The sequence below is a fragment of the Mastigoproctus giganteus genome, chromosome 10 (genome assembly GCF_048544385.1).
Source record: "Mastigoproctus giganteus isolate SK-2022 chromosome 10, ASM4854438v1, whole genome shotgun sequence".
In the NCBI taxonomy this organism is placed as follows: Eukaryota; Metazoa; Arthropoda; class Arachnida; order Uropygi; family Thelyphonidae; genus Mastigoproctus; species Mastigoproctus giganteus.
Genome location: NC_143584.1, coordinates 185,025,797 through 185,044,616, shown reverse-complemented (window position 1 = coordinate 185,044,616; position 18,820 = coordinate 185,025,797). Strand labels below are relative to the sequence as shown.

The 18,820-nt window shown below is 34.4% G+C and overlaps 1 protein-coding gene across 2 annotated transcripts in view; it reads right to left on the bottom strand.

Annotated features, from left to right (window-relative positions):
• pix (ATP-binding cassette sub-family E member 1 pix) overlaps nt 1-18,820 on the bottom strand; it is a 120,904-nt gene that overhangs the window by 46,582 nt on the left and 55,502 nt on the right. For both annotated transcript variants that reach the window (XM_090383954.1, XM_090383955.1), the window contains exons 4-7: nt 14,877-14,974; nt 9,499-9,616; nt 5,363-5,500; nt 4,501-4,570 (exon numbers count right to left, since the gene is read on the bottom strand). In XM_090383954.1, the coding sequence (XP_090240080.1) occupies nt 4,501-4,570; nt 5,363-5,500; nt 9,499-9,616; nt 14,877-14,974 (424 nt within the window). The remainder of the gene's footprint in view (nt 1-4,500; nt 4,571-5,362; nt 5,501-9,498; nt 9,617-14,876; nt 14,975-18,820) is intronic.

Sequence of the window (18,820 nt, the reverse complement as noted above, 5' to 3'; positions counted from 1 at the left end):
ATATGAGGTGTGATCAAAACGTTTGGGAACTGATTCTGTATCTTGAAATTTGAGCATTGTAGTGTTGTGATTTGTCGCAACATGTTCAGTAACTCATCTAGACAAAGTAATGCATGAATTACCCATTTGTCTGAAGTCAGTCTAAATTAATGTATGCTGAATAGAAGATTTTTTTAAGTGTTTGTCACATTTTTAAATAATGATTTTACTGAGCAAAGGTTTTGCATCAAATTTCGTTTTAGATTAGAACAAAGTGCACAGAAACCCACAAAATATTAAAAAGTTTCAGAGAAGATGCTATGTGCTGTTTGAAGACTTTCCAGTGGTTTGCTAAGTTTAAAGGGACACTTGTCCATTGAAGATAATTCTTGCTCTAGCTGCCCTTCAACAATTTCAAAAATCATGATTATTTTGCTCACATTCATCATCTGATCAGAAGTGATTGACATTTAACTATCTGCAAAGTTGCTAGTGAAATTGATGTCATATGGGACATAGTCAAATTTAACACAAGAATTGGGAATGCAATGTTTTAGCCAAGTCTGTCACCATATCCTCATAGCTGATCAACTGTGTTGAGTTTCACATCAGGATCTACGTCAACATACTTGCTGTGGACTCGTCTTCTGTCACATTACTGGCAAATCGTTGCTATGAATGGGAAACAAGTCCAGTCCTCTCAGTGGAAGACGTCTTCAAGGCAAAAAAAAGACAATTCTGATGAAATGTGAGGAGCATACGTATATTTTTGACTCACTGGTATTGTTCATTTTGAATTAGTCCTGTGTGGTCACACAAAAAGGTGAAGCAGGAGTACTATGAAACAGTTCTATGGTAATTGTGCAATGCAGTTCTGGGAAAACAGCTAGGAAATTGCACTTTGGAGAGTTTGTGATTGCATTCTGACAATGTCTCTGCACTTTTCATTCAATAATTTCTTGAGAAGCACCTCATCACTGTAGTCTCCTGTCTGCCATGCTCACCTGATTCCCCCTCCCCACAAGCTTACAGACTCCCTTAAAAGGTCACACGTTTGCAATGACTGAGGAAATTATTCACAATGTAACAAAGGAACTATTAGCAATTCCAAATGAAGCCATCAAGAATGCTTCCAGAAGTTGCAGATGCATTGAAATCAGTGTATTTAGTGCCAAGGAAACTACTTCAAAAGAGAAACATTTGAATTTGAATATGCTTCATTTAAAATTTTTTGATCACAGCTTTTATAACAAAGAGGTTTTTTATGTATTCCAAGCCGCTGATTATCTAACAACCAGGTTACAGTAGCCTTGCTGGTACTGTTAACATTAAACCTATTCAGTTGTGAGCAGAAGCAAACTGACAAGCTTTTAAATAAAAATATTTATGCCTCAGAGAGAAGTTTAACTATAGAGATTTACAAGAATTTTGATATATTTTGTGGCATTAATTAGATTTGAACACAGCACAGGTAACTTTATAGTTTCAATTGAGTACTCTGATGTGGCTATGCAATAGTCACTATGTTCCGCCAAGATTATCTGGGTGGGGGGTATTCTGTAACGAAAGAAAAATAAGCTACATAAAAACTACGTAAGAGAATCATTGCTCCAGCTGCAGATTTAACAGGTGTTTTAGTTTCCATTATTAAATGAACAAAGGATGGAAAACAGCAATTGGATTATGTTTTCGATTGTCTTGGAAGAACCACCCATTACAACAGATCATCTCCAATGAACTCGCACTACCATCAACAGAGTTAACTTTCTGCATTCTGAAAGCTGTAGTGTGGCTAAGTTTTGTGGACTCTTAAGGTTAGCTTTGTCCCTTTTCTCCTCTGACTCATGTGATCTTGCTGGAGTATACAGACAGCTATACAGTATATCCTCATTAATTTGATATAAGATTATTCAAAATGTGGTGCATTTTAAACTCTAAACCATTTCCAACTATTAATATATGCAGTTTAATATGGATAATTCAGTCTAAATTTGGCCCAACAACTTGTGAATAATTTGTTTAATTCAAAAAGACCGTGGAAACCGACCATGGTCAACCATATAACAAAATTGAATGAACTATAACAAATATTTGCCTGTACAGTAAGTGCATATGTCAACTTCAAATTTTACATTTCATTCCACTTACCCAAAAATTGGGTCTACAATCACAAGTAATTTACAAGACTCCAAGTCATGCTACAGGAAAATACATCAATCACTAATAATACAAAATGTGATTCCCCTACACAAATGCTGTACATCTTCCTTTAAGTCACTGTATATGAATGCTCAATAGGAGAGAGAATAACAATGAATATCCTTCAGAGAAAAAATATTTTCCAAAAGGAGAATAAAAATATATATATACAATAACTGTTGAGATTACATTAACTATTTCTTGATTTATCACAAATTATAACAATGATCACTGTTTCATTTTTGCCACCATAATAGCTAGTACTCCATGCAAAACATGGTTTGCATGGAATACCAATTATGTCTGATAATTACTGAATATGGTTTGGCACAATATGGAATATGTTCCACTATGCTGTAAGTGATTGTCATCTTTCAAAAATGGCATGACAAAAGTGACAGTCAATAACAGCAGATGTATGGTCCTGCTTTATGGTAAAAGTCACCAGCCTGTATTTTCTAATATTCTTTGCAGCCTGTATTTTCTAATATGAACTACAAAGAGAAATAGTTGGCAACACCTGTTATATGGCATGAGCAGGCAGTATGTCAACTGCATTACTCATGGTGGATCACAATGATTTTATTGAATTTTTGACCACTTTTGTATTTATTTTTTTTTTGTCTTAATATTTCTATTATGTAAGGACATGACATTTTCTTAATGAATAAAGTTTCTTTTCCTTTAAATAATGTTATTTCAAATTTCTTAATAAATGTATGTATGCTCCCATATTTGGCATAAAAAATAAAAAAGAAAAGATAAAAAACTATGTACATTTGTTATTTTCATAAGCATAGCAGTTTTAATTGAAAGTATCTTATTCCATATGTTACCACATTACCTTCCCAAGAAAAGTTTAAATTTTTTTAACTTTTATACTTTTTACTATTCTGTTTTAATTTTAAGAAATTCCTTGTCTAATAAGTTATAATTGCATAATTTATAACCAAACTTCCATTCAATTATTATACATAATGAAATCTCTTACAATGAAAGTAAAACAGCAGAAAATATCCAAATTATTAAAACATTCATGCACCTGTAGACAGTTCTCCAATGTAGCACAACATTTTTTTTTTTAATATTTCATTGTATACCTAGGATCATAGCAGTTTACATCATTCTCATAACTGCTTATAATAGTTGATAACATAGTTCAACTATCGTTTAGATCCTCTTAGTCTTTCATGTCTGGAATGTCTTGTTAAGTTGTCTAAACTTGTTTGTAATTCTTTTAATTTCATCATCGCACATGATTTTAATCTAAGAGAGAAAGAGAGAAACTGCATACACTTTTCCTCTAATGGGAATGTTTTTAGTTTTATTTATTTATTTTTTTCCCACATTCATCAGTAACTCTTATCACTGCAGTCTTGGAAAACGTTTTGTAAATATATGAATTTAGTAAGTCTATTATAATGAACAAGCTATCCAAAAAACTGGAAATTAAAAAAAAATTAATTAATTAAAAAATTGGTTGTGTATTTTATGTAAAATTAATTAATTAAATGATGAAGCCAAAAAGCTTTGAAATGATCGTCTGGGTGGTGGTATCCCCTCAAGATAAATAACAGTAGTCTTCTCTACTAGAGAAGCATTATTTATTTGAAGTAGTGCAATACCAGCTATCTCATTGTGAAGGTACCCACAATATGAGATACAATTAAAACGATGCCTTTCACACTACATACGTAGTTCAAATTTATGGGTTGTTTGTTGTTGTTTGTTATTGGTTTTTAGGAGCATTAGCAACTAAGGCCATATTGCTCCAGGGATATGCGGTGGTCATGGGCTCGAACCCCGGTATAATCAAGAAGCATGTGCTACACACTGCTGCTGCTCCTGCTCACCTGGCTACGGAGGCACCCAAATTTATGGGTAAACTATGGTGTATCTACATCGATATTATATAGTTAATTACCTAAACCCATAAGAAATTATGCCTTGTGCATTTCATCGTCTAATACATTATTATTTATACACCATTTGGCATCTCTCATATTGTGGAAATAACTTCGCAACTGTGATAGCATGTTGCATTACCAAGGTCACTCACTGATGACGGAGCCAAAAAGCTTCAAAATGATCATCTGGGTGGTGGTATCGCCTGAAAATAAATAACAGTAGTCTTCTCTACTAGAGAAGCGTTATTTATCTGAAGTAGTGCAATACCAGTATCTCACTGTATCTCATTGTGAAGGCACCCACAATATGAGATACAATTAAAACAATGCCCTTCACACTACATACTTAGTTCAAATGTATGGGTAAACTATGGTGTAGCTACACCGATATTTATAGTAAAATTAATGCACTTACCTAGCATTTTGCAGACATTCGTCTGATTCTTCATTTCATCTTTTCTATCCAACAACTGCTGCACAGAACCCTATAATGTTATATATTAAATTACTCAGGGAAATAAACATAATATATAGCAACTTGTACTGTTAAGACCAGCTTCATAAATAAGTATTTCTACAATAAATACCATTCAGGATGTGAACAGCAAATAATAATAATCATCAGCTGTAGTAAGTATTCTGGAGAAGCAAAGATTTTCTAAACAGAATAGAAAACTTTTTCAATTAAAGGGATCTTTGGGAAACTGGAATATTCAACTTATTAACTGCATTTGGGGTGGGGGAGAAAAGAAATAAGAACTGTGACAACTGAAAAACACTGATGTATGCAGGCACAAAAGGCATCTTGTATGATATGAACATGGAAATTGTTAGTATAATAACTCTATGATAATAAGCATATCATAGTCTGTTTTATTTATCATAGTAGTTTGATTTATCATAAATAATCACAGTAGAACACCTTTGATATATTTGATACCTTTACAGCCATCAAATATATCAATAATTTTCCTTTAACAATACTGATGTTTAAATTTATTTTCTAAGCCCAATTTCAAAATTTTCATAGATTTACTTCTAGAAATTATGATCCCATTAAAGGCCAACTGAGAATGAGTACAAATTTCAGGAATTTCCCTAATTATAATTCCCCATTCAATTATCATACCAAAAAATATTTCACTACTATGCAGTCATTATAAGACCGACTTTCAGTGGTTGATTTAAAATAATATATTAAAAAAAGACTTACATTATAGTTAGATCTACCTCAGGAAAATCATTTTAAATTCATAAATCAGTTTTAAAATATTTACTTGAACAGCTTTTGGAATCTGGTCCACATACTGTGGCTTGATGATTGCTTTAAGATCATCCTCAAGAATTTTTGTAAAGTAGTTCTGAAGTTCAGACCCACGAAAATAAGTCAATATTTCTGTCCAATCTGGAGGGTCCTGTCAAATGAAATGTAACAAAGATATAAAATAATATCTTATAAGATGTACTACATTATAACATATGATGCAATTATGCATTATATACTGAATATGGCATGTAAGATATAGAACATTTTTGTGAAAGTGAGAAATATCACTTTCTATCTGGTTGAATATCAAAAATAAACAATAATCCAAATGGCAATAACTTCAGCAGTGCTGTTTCCTCATTGAAATTACTTTCTAAAGATCTTAAACAAAAACAGTATAGGCATATGATAAAATTCAACATAGAGATGTGTTCACAAAGCAAAGTCTGCCACTGAAATGAGTTGAAAAACAAAAACTATCAATGCTAAATTTTGATGTATAAGAGCAATTGCATGCATTCTTGGAGTGAAGAATGCATGAAAGGTTCCAGTAATCAGTCACCACAAAGTCCAAGAAATCACTGCAGAGTCCATATGTCTCCTGATCTTTTCAAAACTTTTATTCTACTGCATTAATACCATGCACTTCTTGAATAAAACAGTAAAACGATAAAGGTAAGCAAAGGTCACTTCTATTTGGTTCTTTCAAAAAGCAGATAATACTAATTTAATTAAAGAAGTATTAATTTATGTGCTGCTCTTTGGAAAAATTTATTGACAGTTCAAATTAGGATGATACTCCATAATGATTTCTGTGTAACAGCTGATTGCTAAAGTAATCACATTAAGATTTAGAGCGTCGGATTGCACCCTTTACACAGAACATAAACTTTAGCTTCTCTTGGGTTACAATAACAGTTGAAATATGAACATGGAGGGGAAAGGAGCAACAAGAATCTACACACATTCTCTGACCCACCTCTGCATGCTCTTAAAATGCATGTCTACGGCATGCAATATTCCAGTCATGAATGATCAGATCAGTTTTCTTTGAAAACAAGCTAAGTAAAGTTTGCTCCAAGCTTCTTTCTCTCTCTCAAGAGAGAGAGAGAGAAAATGTGAATCTTAGAAAGTTCACTTCCAACAAGAAGGTGTAGCATGCTGTAACTCCTATGTTTTAATGACTGAAGTTGCCTCAATCTTTGGAGATCATGCTTACTTAAAGCACATGATCCCCTGATGCAAGTTGCGTGTCAGATAATTTCTTATGGAATTATTATAAGATACTTGCTACACTCTGGATTCATGTGAGAAATTCCTGAAGACATTCCTAGTGAGATTTTACTCACTAGGAATGAAAAAAAAATCCTATGCATCTTAAGCATCATACATAATAAATAAAAGGCCAAGTTTTCTAACTTTTGGACTATCCTGTATAATAATAGCATATCAAAAATAAAAAATGCTACTTGGGAAACTGAGTTATTCATTTCTGTTTAGTTACAGTTAATGTTATGACCTTATGTTCCAAGAATGTGCAAATCATCCAATTCCTTTCATTACATATAAAGAGAATTCATCCTCTTTCAATAAACATCTTCCATTGTAAATCTACTGCCTGGATACTGTCAAAGAAGAATTGCTTTGTTTACTTGCTGAGCCATTCACACACTGCTTTTTGACCTCATCACTAGAATGGATGTGCTTTCTGATAATGAGGTCAAAGGAGCCATATCAGGTCAACCTTTCTCTCCTTAAAGTAAACATGATGGCAAATCATTAACCAATCAGCATATTCTTTTCTTCAACCATTGATGAATGTCAGCATATTCATGATTACCTCTTCTGTAGGAAAAGACTCTTTTGTATTGAAGGCAAGTTCAGTTATCACCTTCAATTTTCTTTCCAATAATTTCACTCGGGCAATCAGAAGTTGGTAGGTATTTTTTTTTTTGACTGTCATTCATAACAGCATGTTAGAAGAATAACTGAACATTCAAAAACTCATCAGTCCATTATTAAATGAGTTATGAAGATACTGACCATCCATCTACGTGAACATTTTAGGTGATTTTAATTGATTAGGAATGTTATTTAAAATGAATGTTTAGTATTATCTTTATTTTTCTACTATATTTCAAAACAATCAAATAAGGTTAACCAAAATATCAGTACCACTGCTGTTATGCAAAGGATATCTCATGCACTTTCTTTTGTGACTGCCATTTGCAACAGTGAATGGCAGTCACAAAGAAAGCCTAACCTGAGGGACAATCCTGTGCCACACAAAAATCCAACGTAAAAATCTAACATAAAATTCTAACAGATCTCAATATAAACTGTTGCATCAACTGAATACTCAGTGAAGAAAAAAGGATCCAATAATCTTGTTAAAGAAAGGTCATCCAGAAAATCTCCAAGCAGAGAAGTCAGCTTGGGAATTTCCTAAATGCCAAATACAAGTGTCCTTCTTATCACCTTGATCTGATACATGGAACTTTGACTGATCTGCAAAGCATACATGCAATGGACACCCATTATCTCCTTCCATGCACTGCAGCATTCAGTGAGCAGAGGTTTCTCAGTGTGGATGATATGCTGGCTTCAAATGTTAAAGTTTGTCTACTCAGTTTGTATGTCTGCAGTTTTAAATGTTTGTGCAAAACTTTATGTATGGTTGATTCCAGAAACCATCCATGTGAAACTTGTCTCTCTGATCTTGTTGGTCTTTCAAGAAAATGTTACTTGGATTGCTGTCACCGTTTCATTAGAAACAGTCACAGCGATTGCTAAAATATTTGAATATCTAGAACTGTCTCTTGTTTACCAATCCAGTTTCCAGAAATGTTTGTAGCCAATATCTTATCTTTGTAGTTGGTGGTGACTTTCCATATTTGTTTCTAATAGCACTGAACATTGAAGGGTAATTTTGTTTCAGCTAGTCAAATAACATATTGAAACTTCCAATTAGAGTATCCATTTTTTCTTTACTCAAATATCAGACAATACCTGGGAAAGGAAAAACAAGATTAGTAATTATGAAACTTGATAACATTCTACATCCCTTGAAGGAATTTACACACGTTTACCTTCATTTGTTCCATAATTATTAAAGTTTAAAACTGAGCCACTCTTTTTCTGGGCATCCTATATTTTCCTCAAATGGGTAGATCTATAAACAGTTCATTACTGATTATTCAGTGACTGAACATTCATCTTATATTTCTCACTGAGCAGTCATGAGAGGCACCTGAGCTATAGCACATTCATAAAACATATCTGATATACCTGGGCATGCTCATATTTTTATATATATTTAAACAATTTAAAAAAATAAAAAATTCCATAAAAACAAATTTTGCTCTAACAGCATTTAAGTTAACATCATTTCACTGAAACACCAAACAAAAGGTGAATATGGCAGTGTGCAAACTCTGGTCGTAAGAACTGTATGAAGGTAGGCAATCAGGTACTAGTATTAGTGGCGCCTCCGTAGCCAGGTGGGAAGGAGCAGCAGTGCATAGCACACGCTTCTTGATTAGACCGGGGTTCGAGCCCGTCACCACCAAATACGGAGGATGTGGAAAGGTCAGGGAATGACCACCGCATATCCCGGAGCAATATGGCCTTAGTTGCTAATGCTCCTAAAAACCAAAATAACTAACTAACTAGTATTAGTAATATATTGAATGGCAAAGGTTCACTACCAGTACTTTTCAATGCTACAGAATACTTTCCTGTAACTCTCTTCTTATTGGTCAACAGCTTTACAATTAATATCTATGACCATATGATACAGGAGTATATAATTTGCAGTTGTCTGTCTGTCAGCTAGTAAATCAAGCTCTCAATCATCCATTGCAGTAACAGCTGCTCTTGGTTCCATATTCATTATTTACCCAATAATGGATTGTTTAAGGTAATATTTAATGTAAGTGAGCAGCTGCAGATACCCATATCTATTGTTTGTATGCCACAATGCACACAAAAACAGTATGAAAAATGTGTTATGATAGTTTAAAATAACAACAGGTAAATAACAGAAAAATAAATAATGTACTGCAATACAGAAGCCATTGACGTTTATCAATGGCCCCCTGAGATGTTGCTTAGAACCAAAAATATTCAAATATATAAAACTCTTACTCCATAACGACCAAGATTAGGTTTCAACTTCCCAGCCAAAATTTTTAGAGCTGTAGATTTGCCAATGCCATTTGTTCCTACCAAACCAAGAACTTCACCAGGCCTTGGAATCGGTAATCTGAAAAATATAAAAGCCTATTCAAATATAGTGCTACACACTGATTATCAGATTTAACCTCTACACTTAAATATAATTAAATTTAAAATATTAATTTTAGAACATGCAAACAGATTAGGAATAATTCTATCTATTCCCTGTCTCAGTTTTCCAACCTGTGGATGGATCATCCTGAAAAATCCCTGCAACACATCACAGGGGAAATCCTACTCCCTCCACATAAGGTCAGCCAACTTAGTTTTGACTAAAACCTGGACCTTTGCAAACAAGTTGTGGAATACCATACCTACTCAACTGTTATGCAGGACACATTAGGAATAAATCTTGTAACTCATTTCTTTTTGGCAAAAGAAAAGGCATCCAGGTCACAAAATTCAAGTTTAAACTATAGAAAATATAATATAGTTATATGCACCTCTGTATTTTAAGGCAGGCATGTGTTCTTTTTGATTTTGACTTTTTTTAATAATAGACAGTGTATTTTTACCACTTAAAATTAAGACCCAGCATCCTAAACCTGTTGTATTTACTCCTTATGCATCTTTAAATGGTACTTCAGTTACATGATATTTCACACAATGCTTCAAAATTTCATTTAAATCCACTGACATATAATTTTCATATAATGTAAACTGTTAGTTAACTGTTAAGTTCTCTCACTAGCAGTAATGACAAATATGTTTAAACAAGTTTTTGATAACCATCTTTTAGACATTTAATTTCTGAAGTTTAATGTTTCTATCCTTGGAAATAATCTAATTTCAGTTTCATTATCAGCTACACTATCTCCCAAGGACAAAAACTATTAATATTTAACTTTAAATAGCTTCGGTCTTGCTTTTATCTAATACTATTAGTATCATCCTTATTTCTGCTTGAAGTTCTGTGTGAGTTTCTGCATATTTTCTCACTCATAAAAGGTTGGTTGGTGGTGGGTGGTTTGGGTTTTACTGATGCATTAGCAACCAAGGCTATAATGCGCCAAACACACACACAAAAGGTAGCCTGCTTTTATGCACCTGAATTTTTCATTAAAAACATTAAAAATAGTGGCCAACTTACAACAAAAACACAAGTATCCTGGGTGAAAAAGGTAACATTTTCATAATTCAATTTCAATATAAAAAGTATGTGGAAAGAGGAGGAGAAATAAGCATGCACCAAATAGTTGATTTCTTAAATTTTCATGCACACTGTTACTAAAACATCTTTTAAAGAATTAAATTTTATGTTATAAATTTAAGTGATCAAATTAAGGAAGATAAATAGCACACTAAATATCAAAAAGAAAACAAATTTTACATTGTGTTCTTTTTGTAAATCAAACAAATTTATTTTGCAATTAACAAAAATGCAATATAGAAAATTATGCAGTGCTCCCATTAGCTTAGAAAAAAATTTCATTCATAAGACATTTAGTACTAAAAGGCAGGGATGCACATTTTTTTTTTACCCAAGCTGAAAGCTATTGCCAGTCAAACTGTTTTTCCCACAGGACATTTCCCAAACTTTTTTAGTCACGGAACACTTTTCATCTCACAACATATTCGCAGAACACTTATGAAACACAAGTTTAGTGGGAGCCAAAGTTTGCTAATATTTTATTACAAATGATGCACTATGCGTCAGGAGCATCTTTATTTCCAATACATGTAAAGCTGAATTTCAAATAACTGTCATTATACTTTCGTTTTGGTCTTTTATTAGTTGGTTCCTTTTTTGTCACTTCTGATTTTTGGGAAACAAAAGGCTGTGATTGTTCATCCTCACTTTGAAGCGCGGCAATATTGTGTTCGTTTTCATCAACCACAGTTGCACTACTAGAAGTACTTTGCATTCTCGTTTTAAAGTTCCTTTTTTTCAACCACAAATCTATGGTCACATATTTTAATAATAATATTTGAAATACTAATAATTATCAAAAAAAATTATACAAGGAAGTGAGTTTAGTTATGATATGAGTTCGCTTCCTCCTCTCCTTCAACCTGTGTACTCCAGGCTAAATCGCATACGAATGGCATACTAAATCACCACATTGCTACTTTTTCATAGATGTCATTACCTCTATGCATACTTCTCTATGCAAAGCCCGCCAAAATAAAGTGTTCCACGGTCTACCTGATTAGTCTATGCCAGTATATTAATACAGTAATACCCCGAAGTTACGCGATAGGTGGGTCCGACGAAAATCGCGTAAGTCGAATTCGCGTAAGTCGGGGTACAACTTTGCATATAAATACATATAAATTTTGCTTAATTGGGACCAAGGACTAACAAAAACACTAGTTTAGAAGAAAAATATTAATAAAATTGCAGTTCTTTATACATATTAATACAAAATATGTATTAAAAAAAACAAATGACTTACGTAAAAAAGTTATTTCGATGTCGATGGCTTCATAAAATCTAACAAATTCGTCTGACGACACAGCGCGTTCTTTTTTTCACGCAGAATTTCTTCGTAGTAAGCTAATAATTTTTTTATTCCTTTCTTTGTAGCTATAACGCGTTCTTCGTTGGAGTCTATGTTTTCTAAAATTTTTAAGCCCTTTACAATTGAGCCCTTTTCAATTTTCAACCTGTCAAGTTTGCAATTGTCATGTGCTTTTTGCCGTTGCTTCATTTAGGCCTGTAGCACGTGCAATATCACATGGTCTTTCATTTCGCTCAAAGCGTTTCACAATTTCATATTTTTTCTCTATCGACAGAGGTGGACTGGCCATAAGCCTTACCGGGGAAACCCCGGTGGGCCAGTGTGATTTTGGCCATAAACCATAGTATGAGGCCACTATAAATTTTCCCGGGTAAGAATTTTTGACCCAGTCCGCCTCTGTTTATCGATAATTGCTTTTCTTTTTCTCTCTGAATCTGCAGTGTCTTCACCAGGACGCTTCCTTTTCACACCTTTTAATTAAGTATTTTACTCATTTTTAGGGAATAAAGCACAATTACAAAACGAGGAGGCACGCTTGATACACATAAACAAAGCTGCGCGCATGTAGCAACTGAATAAACAACACCATAAAGGCAGAGAAACACTATTAACACCTCACATTTCTAGGGGTTACTACCATAAAACAATAAAAATCCAGTTGCGTTTCTGCTAGTGAAATCTGTTATAAACTGGTAGTAAACTCGATCTAATTGCATTTGCGATTATACCGATAGCTGGAATTGTGTTGGTTTTTACGTTATTATGGTGAAATGTGTTTCCCCTTCACTGATATAAAAAACATAAAAGCAGCAAAGTTGAATTTTGTTCATCTTTCGCTCTCATTCTCCGCCATCGCACCGTATATCGATAACATATGAAAAACGACCTTGAAGATAGTGGGCGGCAGCGTTGCCAAACGAAAAAATCAAGAACCGCGTAACTCCGAGTTCGCGTAAGTCGGGGTAGCGTAAGTCGGGGTATTACTGTAACCGAAAAAAAAAAGTTAAATATTATAATGATACAAAAGTGGTGTATGCTACAAATATGCAAAATTTATTTATTTTATTTTTTTAGTTATTAATTACAATTTTTCGCAGAACACTTGTTCACATCTCATGGAACACAGTTTGAGAAACGCTGCTCTAAGCCTTTCTGGGATAACATCTTTGAGCACCAATGCTATAAGATATTCCTTATAAGAATATACACTAATATTAGGAAACACAACGACAACAAGTATATAGGATATGTCAAATAAGACCCCACTATCATTTCATATTGAAGTTAAGTGATTTAAATGGATATTTTACCATTCCATAGGGGTGACCCACTAATGTTCAGATCACTATCAACAATGGAAAAAAACATCCTTTGATTGCTTAGATCCCACATCATCCCTGATGATAATGGTCAAACCACCTTGGTTGGAATTTCATAACACTCATTGTTTTTATCACTCTTGAGTGGTGGTGGTGGTGGTGCAGTTTCTGACCTTTCCCCTTTTTTCTTTCATACATTTATATTTAAACAAACAGAACTGTTTACCTGATGTTTTGGCCAGCCCATTTAATTAACAAATTATTATTATGCTAACTACAAATTTCATACCTTTGCTGAAATTTACTTGTACTACCTTCTAGTAAAACAGCTATTTTAAAAAAAAAAAAAAACACCTCTACAGAAACATGAAATCACCATTTTTTTAAAATAAATTATGTAAATAGAAGAGCTTAAGATAAGTTCAGTCGTTCATTTGGTCTCCTTCATCCATCTAAATTTGGCACAAATTTTGATTGTTATAAAAAAAATGCATTTTATAATACCCATTTAACACTGAAAAGAGAATAACAAATAATGAAAGTTAAATCTTTCTTTAAAAATCAATATAGAGCAACAACACTGATAAGAAATTGGTTATTTCTAAGCATTGTGAAGGTTTGTGACATGCTTCTATTGAATGTATATTTTTTCATTGTCACTGTTGGCAATCAGAACAATCTGTTAAGATTTTCATGTGTGTATTTTTTTAATTGCATATGTTTATCAGTTATGTGCCCAGTTATGTTCCCAACCATAAAAGACTTAAAACTTGCAGCACTAATATCATCAATGGACTGTAGGTTTGGAAGTTACAATAAATTTGTTGCTGAACTTGAATTTCTGTAGATGGATTCTGGAAAAACATGCAGAAAAAAGTCACTCCTCACTCTAGAAATAAAGGAATAAATGAAGAAGAAAGTGCAACAGTGAACTGTTGCTAGCTGGTTAATTCTGATCAGTTTAGAAGACAGAGGAGGAATTGCAGATGATAACAGAGACCCTAGATATACTTGTAGAAAAAAAGGTATGCAGCAGAAAACGAATATCAGAGTCACGATATTTTAGAGATTTGGTGACTTCTTCTCAACTTTGAAAATTTAGCTGTTTTGATACAGAAGAAACAATATTTGTGGCATAGGCCCCAAAAAAACCAATAGCCCTGGACAGAGTTACTCAAACCACTCTACTTATTTATTGATATTCTTATGACACTATGCTGTGGTAGGAATATCAATTTCTGAAACGTTTCACCTCTATCTCTCCTGTATATTACGTTATTTATGCATAATTCTAATACTGTGAGTAACACTACATATATATAATTCCTGTGTTTCAGAACATTCTGGTGTTTGCCAAATCACACATACTTACCATGGTCACTAATGTTATGTACCTACAAGATAAAATGGATGAAGCAGATGGTAACATTCAGCATTTGCTATATTTAAATTTCATTATATAAAGATACTATTGGGTTTATTTCCTCAATTTAACATGTTGACTTACCTGTGTAGTTTAAAAGAATTTTGACTGTATCTATGAGTTGTATCTTTTTCCAAGTTACTTGGAAGATTAATAATGGAAATAGCTTCAAAGGGACATTTCTAAAAAAAATAAAATAATTACATTTATGAAAAAAACAGCATATATTTACATATTAATGTTTAACATGATACCTTACTATGAGTCAAAAATTCTGCATAAGAGAGTACTACAACTTAGCGGTTGTGGTTTTTCACAATTTTTGTATCCAAATTCATCTGGCATTACCCTAAAACTGACATGCCAGCCTCTTTCTGTGCAAACTGCAGCCATTATCAATCCACTGCAAGATGGAAGCCTCCTTAATGATTCATGTTGAGGGAAATGGACCATAATCTGCCATGCTGGTCCGCAGAACAACTGTATTTAGCAGTCAGGGACTTGAACCCGTCTACTCAAAGAATGTGTGCTACTGCACTCCCACTCCTGACCACTCAGCTATGGAGGCTGCCCTCTTTCTGTGTATTAAAATCAAATATCCAAGTTGGTTTTCAGTCACTAAGATTCACTTTGCTGTATAGAAAGTATGAAACAACATGCTTTGGGCAGAATTTACAACCAAAGATTCCAGAGAGACTAAGAACAAGATGCACAATAATCAGATGTGGGTTGCAGAATTACAACGAATGAATTCATACCATACTGCCAGCATAGTATAAATCAATCACATTATGTTAAAAACAGTTGAGGGGAAATAGAAGATTGCAAACACTGGATAACTTACTTGCTCGTTGATAAAGAGAAAAATGAATTCAAGTCCTCATTTGTTTGCATAATAGAAACAGGAAAGAAATGTGAAACAACAATCACATTGTGGAATTCTCTCACTGAGAACTCCACAACATTTTTATAGTCCAACAGACATGACTCCACTGGACTATAAAACCTCAAAGTTCATGGAATGCCTCAGTGAACATATGTAACCAACCATAAGCATCATAAATCCTATCATTATCTATTCTCAGTGAAATGATTCTTGTAAGAATAGAATCCTTTATTCCACACTCCACTTTAAAATCTTGTCCTTTATCTAAACCTTGACTTTCCAATAAATGTGTTAAGGCTGTTTAAGAGAAGAATGTTGCATATCGTAATTGGCTTGTTTCCAATTCTTCAGTTTCATTTTCTGCCTACACCAAAGCTCGCAATAATTGTAAAGCAGTTATTAATCCGTCCAAACTAGATTTTGAACAGGCTAAGAGTAGAAAACTTGCTTCTTGCCCTAATGGTAGCCGAGCATTCTGGTCTCTTGCCAAAGCTACTGGCTGCAACTTTTGCCCATCTCTGCTCCCACCTCTGTCAAAACCAGATAGTTCTGTTGTCACTTCAACCTAGGATAAAGCTGACCAGCTAGTATCCCATTTTCTTCCAACTCACGTATTAATAATCTTGGTAAAACACCTCCTACCATTCCCAACATTCCCCATTCAATGCCTCCTGTGGTCTTCCGTCAAAAGGATGTCAGAAGGATTTTGACGAATCTCAATGCTAAGAAAGCTCCAGGTCCTGGAGCTTTTTTTGCTTTCTTATTCCAAAGGTTTTTTTTCCTTCTGTTTCAAAATTTTCTCATATCCAACCAGTTCCTAAAAAGGGTGACAAATCCCTCCCATCCAATTATCGTCTGATCAACGATTGCCAGTATGGATTCCGTCAGTGTTCATCCACTGGTGATATTCTGGCTTGTTACCCATTTATGGACAAATTGATTGGAAAAGTTTGGGTAAAACACAAGCAGTTACTCTTGACATCTTAAATACTTTCGATCGTGTTTGGCATAAAAATCTTCTAAACAAGCTTCCATCTTATGGAAGCTTGTTTAGAAGACCTTTATGCCAAAATTTATGGTTTGCCAACTGTTTTTTGTAATTGGTTATCCAGTTTTCTCTCTGATCGCTCACTGACGGTGATGGTAGATGGCTCTCTGTCTTCTAACTTCTCCACAAATGCTAGTGTCCCCCCCAAGGATCAGTTCTTTCCCCACTCTTTTCCTCTTGTATATTAATGACCTTCTTCCATTGACTGGAAATCCCATCCATAGTTTTCCTGATGATAGCACATTGCATTCCACTTTCCATTTTGAGAAACCTTGCCCTGCTCAATCAGCTTCAACTTCTCAAATATCTGCTACCAATTCCTTAAATGCCGATCACCAGGTAATTCTCCAGTTGGGCAAAGACAACTTAGTTGATTTCAATCCTTCTAAAACTAATCCTTCTGTCTTATATCTCACAAAAAAGATTCTGCTGCTCCTATGCTTACCTTTGGTGACACTCTGATTTCTAGGCAAGATGATATATCTCTTTTGGGGATTACCCTGACTTCTAATCTCTCTTGGCACAAGCACATTACAAATATTGGGTTTTACTTTCGCTCTCCGCATTACTTTTCTTCCAAACAGCTGTTCATTCTGTACAAATCGCAAATCCATCCTACCATGGAATATTGTTCCCACATCTGAGGCGGTGTCTCCAAAACCTCTCTGAGGCTTCTAAATTCCATTCAGAAAAGGGCAGTTAGGTTAATTAATGACTCATCTCTAACAGTCTCTCCACTCGCTATCTCATAGACGTACTGTTTCTGCTGCATGCCTTTTCTACAGATACTTCCATGGGCATTGTTCTTCTGAATTGGCTTCTATAATTCCCACTCTCTCTTTCAAAAACAGTCAAAACACGTGCCGCCACCAGCCAACATCCATTTACTGTCCAACTGCAAACCCATAGAACCAACTTTTCATCTTCCTCATTTATTCATTCAACTGACGTTTTCTGGAACAACCTTCCTTCATACGTATTTCCTGAAAATTACAGTCTACTGAAGTTCAAGTCTAATGTCAACAAATATCTTTCGTCTTTTCAACCTCCAACCCAAGCACGGTACTAAGTACTACAGGTTCTAATACCTCTCGTGTTTGCGGTTTTCATAAAAAAAAATAAATTCTGAAATGTTCACAGAGTAAACAACATAAACAAATTGAAGTAAACAGCAATCTATACATACACCAGTGAGATTGTACTGACTAATCCCGGGCAACCCAAATCGCCAAATTTGGAAATTTGTAGGATTTGAAATACCGGTATTGATACAAAAAAAATGTTTTTTCAGTACTAATTTAAAAATTAATTGTTTATGATTTATTCACATAAAGGTTATAAAATCAACAACAATAAATCATTAAACAATAGTTTAATGATTTATTGTTAAAGCTTCTAAACAATAGTTTAATCCTCTGTTACACCGCTAACAGGATTAAACTATTTTGGGAAAGGGCGTCGGCATGGAGCAGTTCAAATATATTGTCAGCAGGCGATTTAGAGGTAAAATATGAAAGAGTTTCGTTGTGTGGGAAAAACATTTTTTTCCCACACAACGAAACTCTTCCATCTTTTCTCATTCTTCCTTTGGTGGGAAAAACATTTTTTCCCACCAAAGAATAACAGTGATTGGGTCAGGTTTAAATTAAGATAGGCAGAGATATGTAAATGAAAAGCAAATAAATAAGGTTCTCACGCCAAAAGAGTGGGTTGTAGTTGTTCAGAGGGGTTGCACACGTAGTTCGGGGTCCAGTTCTGGGAATGTCCCACTATACAGGGTGATTCACTACCAGTGCGACAAACTTGCAGGAGGTGTAGGGGGCACAAAGACAAATCGGAATCACATAGCATTGCAGGGTCCGAAATGCCTTCTTCATGCGGTAGAGGACGTTGAACGGGAGGTCGTGTGAACAGCGATCCCGCTGGAAGTCAGCATTTGCGAACCGGTTCCCGAAGCAGTAGGATGGACGAGTATTCAAACGTTGAACTGGCCGACATGCACCTCACGTATGGAGCTGTGGACTGTAACGGGCGCACTGCTCTGCGCTTGTACCAGGAACGTTTCCTGCACAGGCGTGCTCCTCATCATACGAT